The following is a 14,108-nucleotide window of genomic DNA, read 5'->3' as shown; positions in this document are numbered from 1 at the left end:
TGTTGGTTTGATGTTGGGTCTGCTAACTCCACAGCAGTCACGGTTTAACCCACATCTGACGGTCCAGGGGGTTATCGTGGACAGATGTCTGGCCGGCTACTGTGTGGGCAGATTAGTTTGGTCTGTGCAGTGTGTGCGGGACAAGGTGGAGGCTCAGAGGGGCATCAGTGAAGCCTGAGGATGCTGCTGGCAGAACAGAGGGAGAGGGCACTGTGGCGATGACCCTCGAATAAGGACAGTCAGAGGAACATCAGCTCCAACAGAACGCGCTCAGAGGTCCCGGTCATTCCTCTGATGCTTCACTCCGATTGTTGTTGAAAGAGTGTGTCTGGCGTCTGGCTTTATTATGAATTCAACTGAATGTATTTTATTATTTGATGGCTTTGCTTTAAAAGAAGCTGTTGACTATAGAGCTCATTGTGCCAGAAACTCCATCTCATCCCAATCAATTATTGGCTGCATTGTCCAATTTTCACAATAAAGGTGTTTATTTTTAAATCTTTCTACACGCTGCCGCACTTCATTGTCTGCCGTGAGGACGGCTTCAAACTCTGTTTTCTGACAGGCTTTAGTCTTTTAGTTTCTGTCGAGGATTTCTGTTGATGTAAAATGTTAAAAACGTGGCATCCTCAGACAAGAAGTGCACGTAGCCTTTCCCCATTTTTCTTGCCACCTTCTCTTCCAGACTTTGCCTCGCTGTTAAACGCAAAATTCTGTTTACAAATCATATAAACCTCTCTGACTAGAGACAGTTTGAGTTAACCAGTGCAAGGTTGATCCAGAAGCAACATTAATATTTTTTTCCTGAATTAAATCTGACATCTTGCCACTTTTGCAGAGAAAAACAATAATGACAATAATAAATAATATTTTCTAATATTTATAAGTGGTGCGGACATAAAAGCTCAGATGAAAAAACATTCTTCGACATTTGAAATTTAAGGCAATGTAACACAGAGATCATTGTGGTCAGAGAAAATAATTACGATATGGATACTTAATATAACGTTAATTCAACTGCAAGCTACTGATGGAGAGCAAAACATTTGTTCTCATTTGTAAGTTAATCTGTCTTGTTGTCAGTTATTTTTTTCAGAACATTTTTAACTTAATTTTTAAGCATTTTTTTGAAAAAATGATAGGGTAAAACCTGACATGTCCCCAGTTTAAATGGTTGCACTAATGAACTCAAGTCAGTCTCTTATTCGACATTCATTCCTTTGCACGGCGAGAAAGCTCGTAGCAGCACTGGAGCAAAACAGTTTTAAAAACTTGGCCTCTAGGCACAACTGCATATTGCAAACAGACACAAAGTATGACAAAACAAATCATAGCAAAGCAATTCATAAACCAGACGCTCTAATTCCTGTTTCCATTTGTCGGTAGCGAACGCTGTTACATATCACTCTGCAGCAGAGTTGCGTGATGTTGCTCACCCGAAATTGCTGCAAAAATAAACATCGGCACACAGAGTTTTGAAATCTTCCTAATTAAAATTCATGAATCTGGAAATTAAATAAGAATGAGAATAAGTTTAATACTACTGCACTCAATTTGGATAGACGTACTGGTTGCCTGTTTTTTATTATTGAATGCTGAAGGGCTTAATATAACATTCAGAGATCATATAAGTGGATGCTGTGTGCCATCATGATGATGGAGGGAATGTTTTTCCAAGTGAGAGACTCTACTCTTGCATGATTTCGGCTTTTCCTGCAAGTCATTAAAAGTTGCACAGAAGCAGAGAAGCAATCATAATAACATAAAAGTGTTGAGTCAAAGGTGGAGGCATCAGATCGGCAGGATCAGAGAGGCAGTAAATCAATCTTGGCTGAAAAAGCACTGACAGTTTCTGCCTTAAGATCTTTTACAATCACTCTAAAAGCAGTAAGAGAGAAATCCAACTGATAATTAGCATGATGATGAAGCAGACTGAGGAACTGTTTACAACGAGCCTGTCATGACATTCAAACTCTGCAGGGGAAAAAGTACATCTGTGCTGTGAGCTGACTGATGGAGAGCGGCTGCTGCATCTGTACGGATGTTTGCCTGTGAATGAGTTCTGCGTGAGAGACAAAATAAAACTACTCTGAAATGTTACTACTTTTACGCGAGTGTACATGTGAGTGGATTGCCTCTGGATGAACTTTAATGAAGCGGAGCATCGGCTTGATTAAAGTTCATCCAGAGGCTCGTGAAGCTGCCTTACATACACTCATTACTACCATTTACATTATGTTCATTATCCAAACTGCCTTCGGCCGCGTGTGTTTATTAATATGAAGGATGCTTTGTGGTGGTGTGGCTGTCTGTGTGTTTATGCATGGATCTGCATATATGAAAGACAAGCTCGAATATGGAATATGAAGACAAATCGTTTAGAGGCAGAGAGAGAAGATGCTGACGGAGAATTTAAATCCTCAACTCACCTTTATTAGTAATGCAGTTAATTAACAGTTTATTAACATTCAGAGACTCAAAGATTCATTCAGGATCAGGATGGAGATCTCTGACCTCTGACCTCTGTTCGGTTCCTTTAGCCTTAGCGTGTGCAAAATTGTAGTTGGCCCTCACATGTCTATATTTTGAATTTTATTTTTTTGCCCGCCTACACAGTCGGCAAAAATAGACAATTTTGACACATCCTCGAGAGCAGGTTTGCCTAAAGGCCTGGCGCATCATAAGGTTAAATTTGGCCTACCAGATGTTTGTCGTGAAAAAAAAATAAAGAAAGAAAGTAATCATGAAAAAGGCTCTTTAAATATGTAAGATCCCTAATTATAAATAGTTTTTCACAATCTGAGCACACCGAAATGACACTGAGAAATTGGGATCCTTGTATTATTTTGTATCTTATCAATACAAAACAAAACAATAGAATTTGTGCTGGCTTTCGGCCCATGGCACATCATTTAGTATCAATTTTGGATGAAGTTTGGTTGTTAAATCTTGAATTTCGCAAGAAACATCAATGAAACAGGTGACATTAACACAACACAAAAACAAAAAAGCTGTTTATTTTACTACTACTAGCTCGTTGTTTCATATAAACGCATTTTTATATATTTTATATGTTTTCCTGTGTAAAATTTCAAATATAAGGGTCATTATATAGCACAAGAAAGAAAAGACGTCCTACAGCGTAAGTCTTGGCAATATGTCTATATAACAATATTGCAGTATTGTAGGGTTGTGTGACAATAAGTAATATATGTTGATTTTTTTACCAATATTGTTGCTTTCACAAAATATTATGATGTTGAGATTTACTGAAGTTATCATCAGTAATGTGGATGTAATGACTAAATGAGTAGAGTATTAGAAGTAAAACCGTCTGGTAAGTTCAGAAAATGACATCACTTCCCTGTAATGCAGCCTCTTAAAGACACTGTAGCTAAAGACAACACTTTACACACTGCCATATCACCATATCCCAAATCTAAAAACAATATATAACCTGCATGTTTAAATACACACTCGACCTGGCTCACCTGTTATGTACCTTCACCTGTTGCTGCACAGAGCTCCCCTCGATGATGCATGCAGTTACACAATTACAGCCCTCCTCGTCCACCTGCAGTGGTCCCCTGCACGTGTCGGAGGTTTGTCCCGTCGTGGGCTCGTTCCCCTGGTGTCCCTCCCGCGCTCGAAGCCCTCCAGCTGGAGCGCTGCGTCCACATGATGACTCAGTCCTGAGCGCCTCAACTAACCCCAGTGCAGACGTTGTTGTGGCTCAACTCTGGATGCTTTTTTGAGGCTGTTGCACGTGTGTGTGTGTGTGTGTGTGTGTTTGTGTGTGTGTGTGTGTGTGTGTGTGTGTGTGTGTGTGTGTGTGTGTGTGTGTGTACTACATCTGGATGTGAGTCTCTGTGGATCCCTGAGGGATGAAAGCCAGTGACTGAGGGGATCCCTCCAGTGACGCTGACTGTAATTGTGTGTGTCTGTTTGAATCGGCCCGTGAGGTCGTCATGGGGAGAGTTCACCCCTGTGGAACTGATCTGGTTGACCTTTGACCTTGTACTGTTCTGGTAGTGTTAGGAGCCTTGTCATGGGCTCAGACGTATCAAAGAGGCTCATAGTTTGATGATTACACAGTTGTGACCTTTTGGGCTGTTTTCTATGGATCCATTGATCCTGACAGTGATTCCCTTTCAAATCTCATTAACGAGATTAAACTGAAGGGAGTTTTGTGTGCTTTTCTGCCTCAAAAACCAAAGTATGGTGTGTTTTTTGACATTTTCACGTGCGACATGATTTCCACCAATTTGCTGTTCATCGTTTTAAATCAGAGTAGCAGACAGAGAGCCTGCCTGCTGTGTCTGTGCGCTGCTATTCGGGAGGCTGACTCACCCCAGTAACTTAATGCACGGAGTCAGCTTCTTACCCCTAACTGCCCCACTAGCTCCTGCAGACGTAAATTGGATGAGAAAGCAAAATGCCAGGTTATATGTAGCTGAGGTAGCAGAGGAGTATTAAGCCCGGGCAGCCATGTGCCGGGGCTGGAGCGTCTCTCCTGGTCAGGTGGGAGTGTGACAGTTCCTGGCGCACAAACTGCCGAGGAACTCGACGAGGTAAATACAATCCTTCATCAAAGGACACACTGAAGAGTCTGTGTCTTGTAAAAGTGCGAGGATTGTTTTCACCTAAAATAGAGTCCCTGTTCCATAACACTGAAATATTATCCTTTTGAAAACTATTTGGCAGGTTTTACTGAAACAACATTAAGAAATTAAAAACACCTCTGACCCATCGGTTGTTTGAATAACTGAGTTATTATGAGTTAGTTTATACACATTCACTCAACATGATAGAGTAACTTTGCATTGAATGTGAATTAGATGCAAAATTTACAGTATATGAGTTTAAAATACTTTAATTACCATCTAACATTTCACCCAGTGTCAACATCAAGTGCTGGAACAAGACAAAACAGCAGAAAACTACAGTCGAGTCCATTTTAATTTCTAGTCCTAAATCACAACAAAAATGATCTCATGACACTTTAAATTATGTCAAATCAAGTCACAAGTTTTTACTAAGTTCAAGTCGAGTCTCAAGTCATTTACTCTCTGTTGAGTCAAGGTGCAAGTCAAAACAGTGATTAAAGACTCGAGTCCACATCTGGGCCAATTAATTTGATATGAAAAATGTCTGCATGTCTAAACAACAATAAATCCCTAAAATTACCCCAAAGATGCCATTATAATAGAAAATACGATGCTGGAAAGACAAACAGTAGACAGAAAAAAATGTAAAAAAACAGAATAATAATGTAATAATGGTCCACAAAACATTAAACAGCAGAGTTTATCATTATATTAAATCAAAGCAGTTCAACCTTTGCAACCGGATGTTTGTCTGTGTCTAAATCTGGAAGGATAACAGTTCAGCACAGTAAGAGTTATGTAAAAAAAAAAATGCAATGATGCAATGCAGGAAAAGTCAGACAGTGCTCGACCATGGAAGGACACGGCGATGACTCCGTGCGCTTGTGGCAAACTCCGGCCATTTGCTGCTTACTCATACATGTCGGTCACAGACGCTCACAGTTAGCTCTCTCACATGGACTTCCTCCGCCCCTTCGTCTGACTGCAGGATTGGCCTCTTACTGTATGTGCGACCAGAGGATTCCTGACATCTACCTCCTGTGTCCCAGGCGTGTCCTTATATGGTCAGAATGATCAATATGACACATGTTTCTTCACGAGCCGTCTTCAAAACATTCCCCGCCCTCTCTGCTCCCACCGGAGACACAAAGCAGAGGGGCTGTTGGGGAGCTCCTGCTCGCAAAAATGCTCCCTCTCGCTGCAGCTCCATAAGCTCCTAACCTGCTGGGTAAGGATATCGCCCTGGAAGCCCTTTAAACCCCAAACTAAGCTAGCATTCATGGCTGGATTTTCCTCTCAGTCTAGCTGACAATAAGCCATGCGCTGTTGCGGCTTCATGAGGGGGAAAGTTCTGTGGAGGTGTCATACTCATCCCCCAAAGCTGCCCTGAGGGACAGCAGTGTTTGGGTTCAGCTCCACTGCCTGAGATAATGTGGGTCTGCTCTCTGACTCCCCGCTCCAACGGTTTGTGCCCGGCCACCTGCTGATTCTGCTGGTTTGGATGGAGTGCCTGGAGCCCAGACCTAACCTACATAGGCAACATGTCCCTCTTCCTAAACTGAGCTCAAATTCAGTGCTGCTCAATGCCATCCACCTCTCAACCAGAACAAACCAGTCAAGTTAATACAATCCTGAAAACTGCACCTCACACAGAAGAAGGCTCACTAAGAGGATTTATTTCTTCAAAAAGAGATAGGGCTGTTAAATAAAGTGTGTGTGCATTTGATGATAGCAAATTCCCTATTTGGATTATTTCGCCTCCTTCTCAGTGCTGCATGATGGTATTTTTTAATACCGATATCCTCTTTCCACCCTGTTTGGTCCTCTAATTCCTTAAAAAGCCCGAACTTGACATCAGCCTCACTGTGGCACTAAGCTCTGAATTCAGCGTGTGTGTATTTGTGCTGCGAGAAGCAACAGATCACATTAAGGATATATTGATTGCCCGAGCTCAGAGAGGAACACTTATTTTAATTAAAGCAATTATTATGTCACTGCTTTTCACATCGTGCCACTGAACTTGCAGAACTAATGCTGCTCCCACCAGGATAAAAGTATTACTAGAAAAATCTGCTTTGATCACATGTGGGAATTTGCATTTATCTTCCTTTTTCTCCTTCTTGTCTTCCTCTCCAGAGTCTGTGAACAGCTGAGAGAGGGACACTGTCTGCCCCACTGTCCAGCGACACAATGAGCTGGAGCTTCCTCACGCGGCTGCTGGAGGAGATCCACAACCACTCCACCTTCGTGGGGAAGCTGTGGCTCACCGTGCTCATCGTCTTCCGCATCGTTCTCACTGCCGTTGGGGGAGAGTCCATCTACTACGACGAACAGAGCAAGTTTGTCTGCAACTCGGGCCAGCCGGGCTGCGAGAATGTCTGCTACGACGCCTTCGCCCCTCTGTCTCACGTCCGCTTCTGGGTCTTCCAGATTATCCTGGTGGCAATGCCTTCTCTCATGTACATGGGCTATGCTGTCAACAAGATCGCACGATTAGACGAAGCCAAAGGAGGAACTGGTGTTACAGCCGTCAGAACAGGAGGAGGGGGCTACACGCACAGGAAGCCCAGGAAAATCTGCTTTGGAGCTCGGCAGCACCGGGGCATCGAGGAGACCGAGGAGGACCAGGAGGACGATCCTATGATCTATGAGGTGCCAGAGATTGAGCCCCCTAAAAGGCCGCGGGATCCACTGCAACCCACACCCAGACCCAAAGTCCGGCATGATGGGCGCAAGCGTATCCAGGATGAGGGGCTGATGCGGGTCTACGTCTTGCAGCTGGTGACTCGTACAGTGTTAGAAGCCGGCTTCCTCGCAGGCCAGTATTTGCTGTATGGGTTCCGTGTGATGCCTGTGTTCGTGTGCTCGGGGAAGCCTTGTCCCCACAGCGTTGACTGCTTTGTGTCAAGGCCGACAGAGAAGACCATCTTCCTGCGCATCATGTACGGCGTCACCGTCCTTTGCCTCACGCTCAACATTTGGGAAATGCTCCATTTGGGGATCGGTTCCATCTGTGACATTCTTCGCCGTCGGCGCTGCCCACCTCCGGAGGATGAGTACCAGTTGGGCTTGCTCGGCACCAATGGGGGTGTGGAGGGTTCGGTAGGGGGGCCAGGCCCTGAGGCAGGTTCTGAGGGAGGGGTGGGTGGAGATGGTGCTGCTGATTACGTTGGGTACCCTTTCTCATGGAATACCCCATCAGCTCCACCGGGCTACAACATTGTGGTAAAGCCAGAGCAGATGCCCTACACGGACCTGAGCAACGCTAAGATGGCATGCAAGCAGAACCGGGCAAACATTGCCCAAGAGGAGCAGCAGCAATTTGGCAGCAATGAGGATAACTTTCCCACTGGAGGGGAGGCCCGCGTGGCTTTGAACAAAGACATGATCCAGCAGGCTCATGAGCAGCTGGAGGCGGCCATCCAGGCGTACAGCCAGCAGCACCGGGCAGAGGTGCAGCTCGGGGACAACCAGGACGACAAGCCCCAGAGTAACATCATCCAGGCCCAACCGCAGCCACAGCCTCAGCCTCAGAAAGAGCGCAAGCATAGATTCAAGCATGGGAAGGGAGGCAGCAGTGGAGGAGGCAGCAGCAGCAACAGCAGCAGCAGCAAGTCAGGAGAGGGCAAGCCCTCAGTATGGATTTAACCCTGAAAACAGACATGTAACGAAACCATGTATATATTAGAGATTGGATGACGAGCTGTTGCAATCTTCCTTGGATATTTAAACACCACTGTGCCTTAAAGAATCCTGCAAGCTGGAGAAGATGTGTGTTTGTGTGCAGAGATGTGTCAAAAAACAACGAGAAAAAAAACGTGATGTTGCAGCTGACAATGTGTTTTGTCTGGGCTATCACTGTCTAACTTGAAACATCAACACAAACTGTAATAGGCTACAGTCTGTCGTTTACATGTCTCCTTGAGTCCTGAAGCAGATTATTGACCTCTGATGTCTTCCCGTTCATCCTCTCTTAGGGATTTGAACCTTAGAAGAATGATAATTAGCTCTGTTGCAAAATCTGATCTGATCCTAGATTTGGCTTCGCTCATTCTCTGGCCACTCCTCCGCAAAGTCTCCATTAGTACATTGGCATCCTAGACATCAAAATGAGGTATCATCATAACACAAAGGCAAAGCAAGAGCCCTGGCAAGCTAAAGCTACGACTTCGTACTGTAGTGACGTTATCGAGGAGCGTCACGACAACGCAAATGCAATAAAATTAAACATAATTGAGTGGCAGCGCCTAAAGCAGTGACTTTCTAATGCAGCGAGAACATCACCTTCCTGACGGCTGTCTCCTGTCAGTCATGCTCCGTCTGCGTTCTCGCCAGTGTGGATCACAGTGTTATGTTGCTGTGACCTTTGACAGTGTTTCTATATGTTTCCTGTGTTTGTTTGTTTCTTATGTGTGCTGCTCACAAACCGATGAGTACAGCAAGTGGCTTTGTATCCAGTCCCTGAGACAAAATGCTCTTTTTAACAAGGTGCATAAACAATCCAATTTTTTATACCTTACTCTTCTCAGTTTTCTCTCTCTGGCTCTTCATGGCTGTTTAGCAAGGCCGCTCAGCACTCCACTGGTTTTCCATCTGCCTTGTAGTTGACTGCCCCCTGGTGGTGTCTTCTGCAGGGCTCGCTTTACCAGTTGCCAATGCTACCTGCATCCAGCAGCACCTTTACCAGCTGTAGTGTTTCCCTTTTCTATCAAAGCCTTGTCCAGTCCTTCAAGGCTGCATTATCACCACGTCGTAATGGAAAAGGTTAAAAGCCATTACTCTAATATAGTGAGACCAAACACTGTTTGTGTGATGCAAGTGTCAGTGCCAAGATTTTCTGCTGGGCTTGCCATGAAGCCTGGTTGTTTGTAGCTTTGGAATACTGTGGCCATGCTACTCCAGTTGTGGAAAAAATATGCCTCCATGAGACCAACCCTTTTTGTAAAAGTTGTTTTTTGTATTACAGTACGTGTATTGCTTTTTTGGAATGGGATTTAAAAATAGCAAACAAGCCAATTTTTATGTTCGTGTCAGTGTTTTTATAACGGAAACACTCTTTTTTTTCAAAGACGTTTTTTTTGTAAAATAAAGAAAAAGAAAACCAGTTCTTTTAAAACATGAATTAGTCGTATGGGTATTTATGGTTATTGTGTTTTAAATTGCCTTCCGATTGTAAAAAATGTGAAATATGACATAGTATATTTTTATAAAATGTCGGCTCAATGTCTTAACGACGTAAAGAAAAAAAGCCAGACTTTTCCTTGTATGTTACAGTATCAGTATTTAATGTATGTAGCGACCCTCTGGGCTGTGTTTTAATAAACAGTGATACTCCTTTTGAGATCTGCTGAACAGCTGCGTGTGGGGAGACAAACTGGCTGGTGGGACTAGATGAGGACATAAAGTGCCAAATTATTCAAATCATTCCAAGCATTGCACCGCAAAAACTTTTCCAAACAAGCATTTACTCAATTTTATGACTGTAAATTGGGAGGGGAGCAATTCTGAAAAGCTGGCACGTTATGTTCTTGATTTATTGATTCTCCAAAAAATAGCGAAACCAACTGAACAAACCATTACCCAGTCGTGAGGCTGGACATTCACGTAAACACAACTGATAATACAGCTGCTCGAGTAGAAAGAGTCTTTCTGATTGGTTGAGGCTCCACAAGTCTTATAAACAAGCCAGCCAGCAGACAGCCACAGTAAATCTCCACAACTACTCCAATCGTCGCTCCCCAGAGCTGTGACTGACGCTGGCTGCACTGACGCCACTCTGTCGCCAACAAGCCACAGGTGATTTAGTGTTTCCCAGTCAGTGTCAGTCTCCTCCCCTTGAGGCCAATCAGCTCTCATTAAACTCTTCCCCAGTGAGCAAAGTTTCTCAACTAAAATATTTACTGCTTTCTCCACAAACTGAATGCAGCTGGTGATGCTTTGCAGTCAGACAGCTGATGTCACTAGAGGGCGACTTCCCGTCAAAGGAGGGAGCACTTTAAAGGGTTTTTAGGACGGGCCGTGGGGGTACTCAAGGACCCCATCTGCTCAGAGTCTGTATGACCGGCAGCTTTGGCCTTACATCTCCAAAACTATTCTAGGTTATGTTGCTCAGACTTGTCTGTTTTTTGTTTTTTTTAGGGGAAAGTAAGGAATTCGGGCAGCTATCCAGGTCAGGAGAATCACCCTGTGGCACAGTTACGTATTTGTGTGGCCCCGTTCTCTTTTGTCTATTGAGTGACTGAGAAAAAAATGGGAATGAAGTAGAAAAGAAGCGTGCTCACTGGACAGAAACTTTTTTTTAGGGTTTATTCTCTTCTGCATATTGTTGCTGTCCTGTGAAAACCATGTCTGCAAAATGTCAAGAGGGCTTTTTTAAAAAAAGGAAACCAGGAGACCAAGAGTACTGATAGTCTTACATAAATGTCAATGTGTGTTTTAAGCTTTGTGACAATGCATCTATGAGAAAATGATAAATAAGCATGCTGGCCCATTAGGTAGAAAGATTTTCTCAACCCATAATGAGCATCTAATCCCTCAAGTTTAGCAGTGTTGGTTACTTTCAGGGATGTTTATTCTTTGTGAGGGCTGCTCACCACAAGAGGCAAACTTCTTCCAAGTTTGAATACTTTGCTCATTTAATTATTTAATGGTTTTCAACAAAACATGTTGCAGTAATGACAGTGTGCAAGTATTCAACTTTTTCTCTTGCAAGGTAGCAAAGGAAATGATAATACGTGAAATAAACTCACCTAAATTTGAGAAATGTTTCATTTAACAGCGACAATATGCATTTGAGCACCCTTTTGAGTTTCCATTGTACCTTGAAGCTGCAGGAATTGTGAGTTAAAGAGAAAGCTGCTTCAAGTGTGCAAGGGTGCAATTATAGTTTAGTAGGTTAACAGTGTTTGGAGCAATGCTCTCATAGACTATTACTTATACTTGATTTATCTCTGTGCTGTATGGAAGTCCATTTCTGCCAGTTAAGGGAAAAAAATATGATGAAAATTAAGTTTATTGAAAAAATATTCCCATTATAAGTCCTAATTATGGGGGGGAAAGTCCATTTTAGGAGGTAAAAAGACACTATTATGAGAGAAAAATTGATTGTTATGAGATAAAAGGGCATACATATGGATAAGAATCAAAATTCAGGGATTAAAAGTCATAATTCTAAGATAAAAGTCATAATTATGAGTAAAAAAGACAAAATTGTGAGATATAAAAGTCAGAACTGTGAAAGAAAACATCTGAACTGTGAGATAAAAAGTCAAAATGTATCCATAATTCAAGTTTTCATCAGTTTTCTTTCTTTTACTGGCAGAAACGAGCTTCCACAGACGCTGTGGTGTAAGAAAACAGACAGAGACTTAAAACCGGTTGTATCAGATAATATCATTCCTCTGTGGGTCTGTTCATCAGAGATACCACAATGTCCACCCTCAGCAAACAACGTCTGTGTTCAGAAGAAAGGCTGTAGTCTTGTTTCCCTACATGTTTCTTATAGTCGCCCATGTGGGACGTGACAATAAAACCAGTGGTATAACCAGTACAAACTCTGATTCATACATGCATTTGTGTGTTTGTGTGTTTTTCTATGCCTTTTTGTAAAATGTACATTTCTTTGAGTGCCATTCTGGTATCCCCCTGGCCAAGATTTTTTTCATAATTCTTTGATGAATACAATTGATTTGCATGTGAAAAGACCTATTTTCCTACAAAAATAAATCAGAAATGCGTATTGAATGAAGTCTCTGCATCTTTTCTTTGGGCTCCACGGCAGAATAATTTTTTTTTACGTAAGGAAATAAAAGGTTTCCCTCTCTGGAAACGTTGAGTATTGTCCTGGTCATGATGTCAGTTTGAGATCTGGGTCTGATTTTGATCGGTGGAGAGCGGGGGGTCTCCACGGTCCTATCAGGAGAATTACAGTGACACGGGCTGATGTTGTGTCACTGGCAGGAACAACACAGGAGGCCGAAGAGACGTCTCTTCAACTCACGTCAGCCGTGTCATTTTGTTTGTCACTTTGGCAGTTCGTTCGGTGACAGTTGAACTTCAGCTAGTGACAAGAGAACATCTGAGTCTGTGAGGCTGTAAATTACATTAATGCATTACGAGCCACTGATTTTAAAAACTGATTACATTTCTTCAATCAATCCGGACTGAACCAAGAGAAATATTCAAACAGTGTGCCCTCATTCTCTTTTCCTCTTTGTGTCTGCCGTCATTTACAAGTTCACAGCCAAACCGCCTGGAGAATAAACATCAAAAGTGGAAATGGAAAGTATGTTTTTGTGATCCTCTAAAATAAAAAAATTCCCCCAGAGAGACTAGCCAGTGGGAACGAGCAGAGTGCTGCAGCTGGATGTACAACAAGGTCACTGAGATGAATCCTGTGAGCGATGTCTGGGATGGCAACTTGTGGCAGCGGGCTATTTTCTCCAAAAGGAAACAAACATTTCATCCCATTAATGGCCTAATTGGCCAGATGTACCAACCCTACACAGATGTCATTTCAGAGACAATGTGCTCATGCTATGACTATGAATTTGGGGACAGGGAAAGAGGAGGAGAACAAAAACTGCTCCAGTTTCTTTCCAAACACTCCCTGGCTAATTGTTCAGTCTATTAAAGCACCATCCAGATGTTTGCATGTCTGATTCAGGCAGTAATTATGGGATGCCCGGTAGCAGGTCACACAGGAGAAGTCAAGTGGAAGGTGCAGCAATGTATAGGCCACTTGTATCACAGCTGTACTGTATATGCAAAAATAGGAAGCCAAAGGAAAAAAGAAGAGAATGGAAAGAAGAGTGCTGTGCAGAACTGTAAATAAATCGCTGCATCATGTGATGTTCCAGCCCTGAAACTAAACACTCGAGCACAAACTGTGCCCCAAAAACTGGCCAAATGTGCCGCTTCTAAGTAAATAGTGCATTCTAATGACAAATCTTGGCAGGTTTCGGGCACTTAAAGGCTCAAAGATACTAAATCATGCAAGCTGAGACGTCTGGGAAAAAGCTTTTGCCTCCTGGTTCGGACAAGTGAATTCCACTCCAGCCACTGATCACAAATACAAAACTTGTTTTCTGATAAATATTTATTCAATGATTCACTTTGACTTCATTTTCCCTCTCACCAAGAAAAAATCACAAACATTCAAATGATTCTCAAATTGGCTCACCAAGTATTCTCGAGTTTGGTCATTTACAGCTTGTGCATCATGTGTCTGGACGACGATCACGACGATCAGTCACCAGAATAAAGTGTTGCCATTTTACATTTCTGCAAACCACGGACATGTTCGAATTTGTACCAGCTGACTTTCATGTGTCAGGTTTGCAGCAGGAGTTTGGCAGAGGCGGGAGTGAATCACACATGCTCAGGTCGCGAGTAAGTCTAAAGTCTTTACCTTCACCTCTCAGTTTACTGTGGCAAGAAAAAGCAAGTCAAGTCGAGTCATTGCTCAGGTGTAACAAGTCACGAATAAAGTTGTATGAAATT

General features: G+C 42.9%; 1 protein-coding gene across 2 annotated transcripts in view; it reads left to right on the top strand.

The window, feature by feature from the left end:
* gjc1 (gap junction protein gamma 1) overlaps window positions 1–12,350 on the top strand; it is a 49,842-nt gene extending 37,492 nt beyond the window's left edge. For both annotated transcript variants that reach the window (XM_084371484.1, XM_084371485.1), the window contains one exon: window positions 6,744–12,350. In XM_084371484.1, the coding sequence (XP_084227610.1) occupies window positions 6,798–8,255 (1,458 nt within the window). In that variant the 5' untranslated portion in view covers window positions 6,744–6,797 and the 3' untranslated portion in view covers window positions 8,256–12,350. The remainder of the gene's footprint in view (window positions 1–6,743) is intronic.
* Window positions 12,351–14,108: the final 1,758 nt, after the last annotated feature.

This window comes from Pagrus pagrus (assembly GCF_965226575.1).
Source record: "Pagrus pagrus genome assembly, chromosome: 13".
NCBI lineage: Eukaryota > Metazoa > Chordata > Actinopteri > Spariformes > Sparidae > Pagrus > Pagrus pagrus.
The sequence above is the reverse complement of the archived record's forward strand: the minus strand, read 5'-3'. Positions and strand labels throughout refer to the sequence as shown.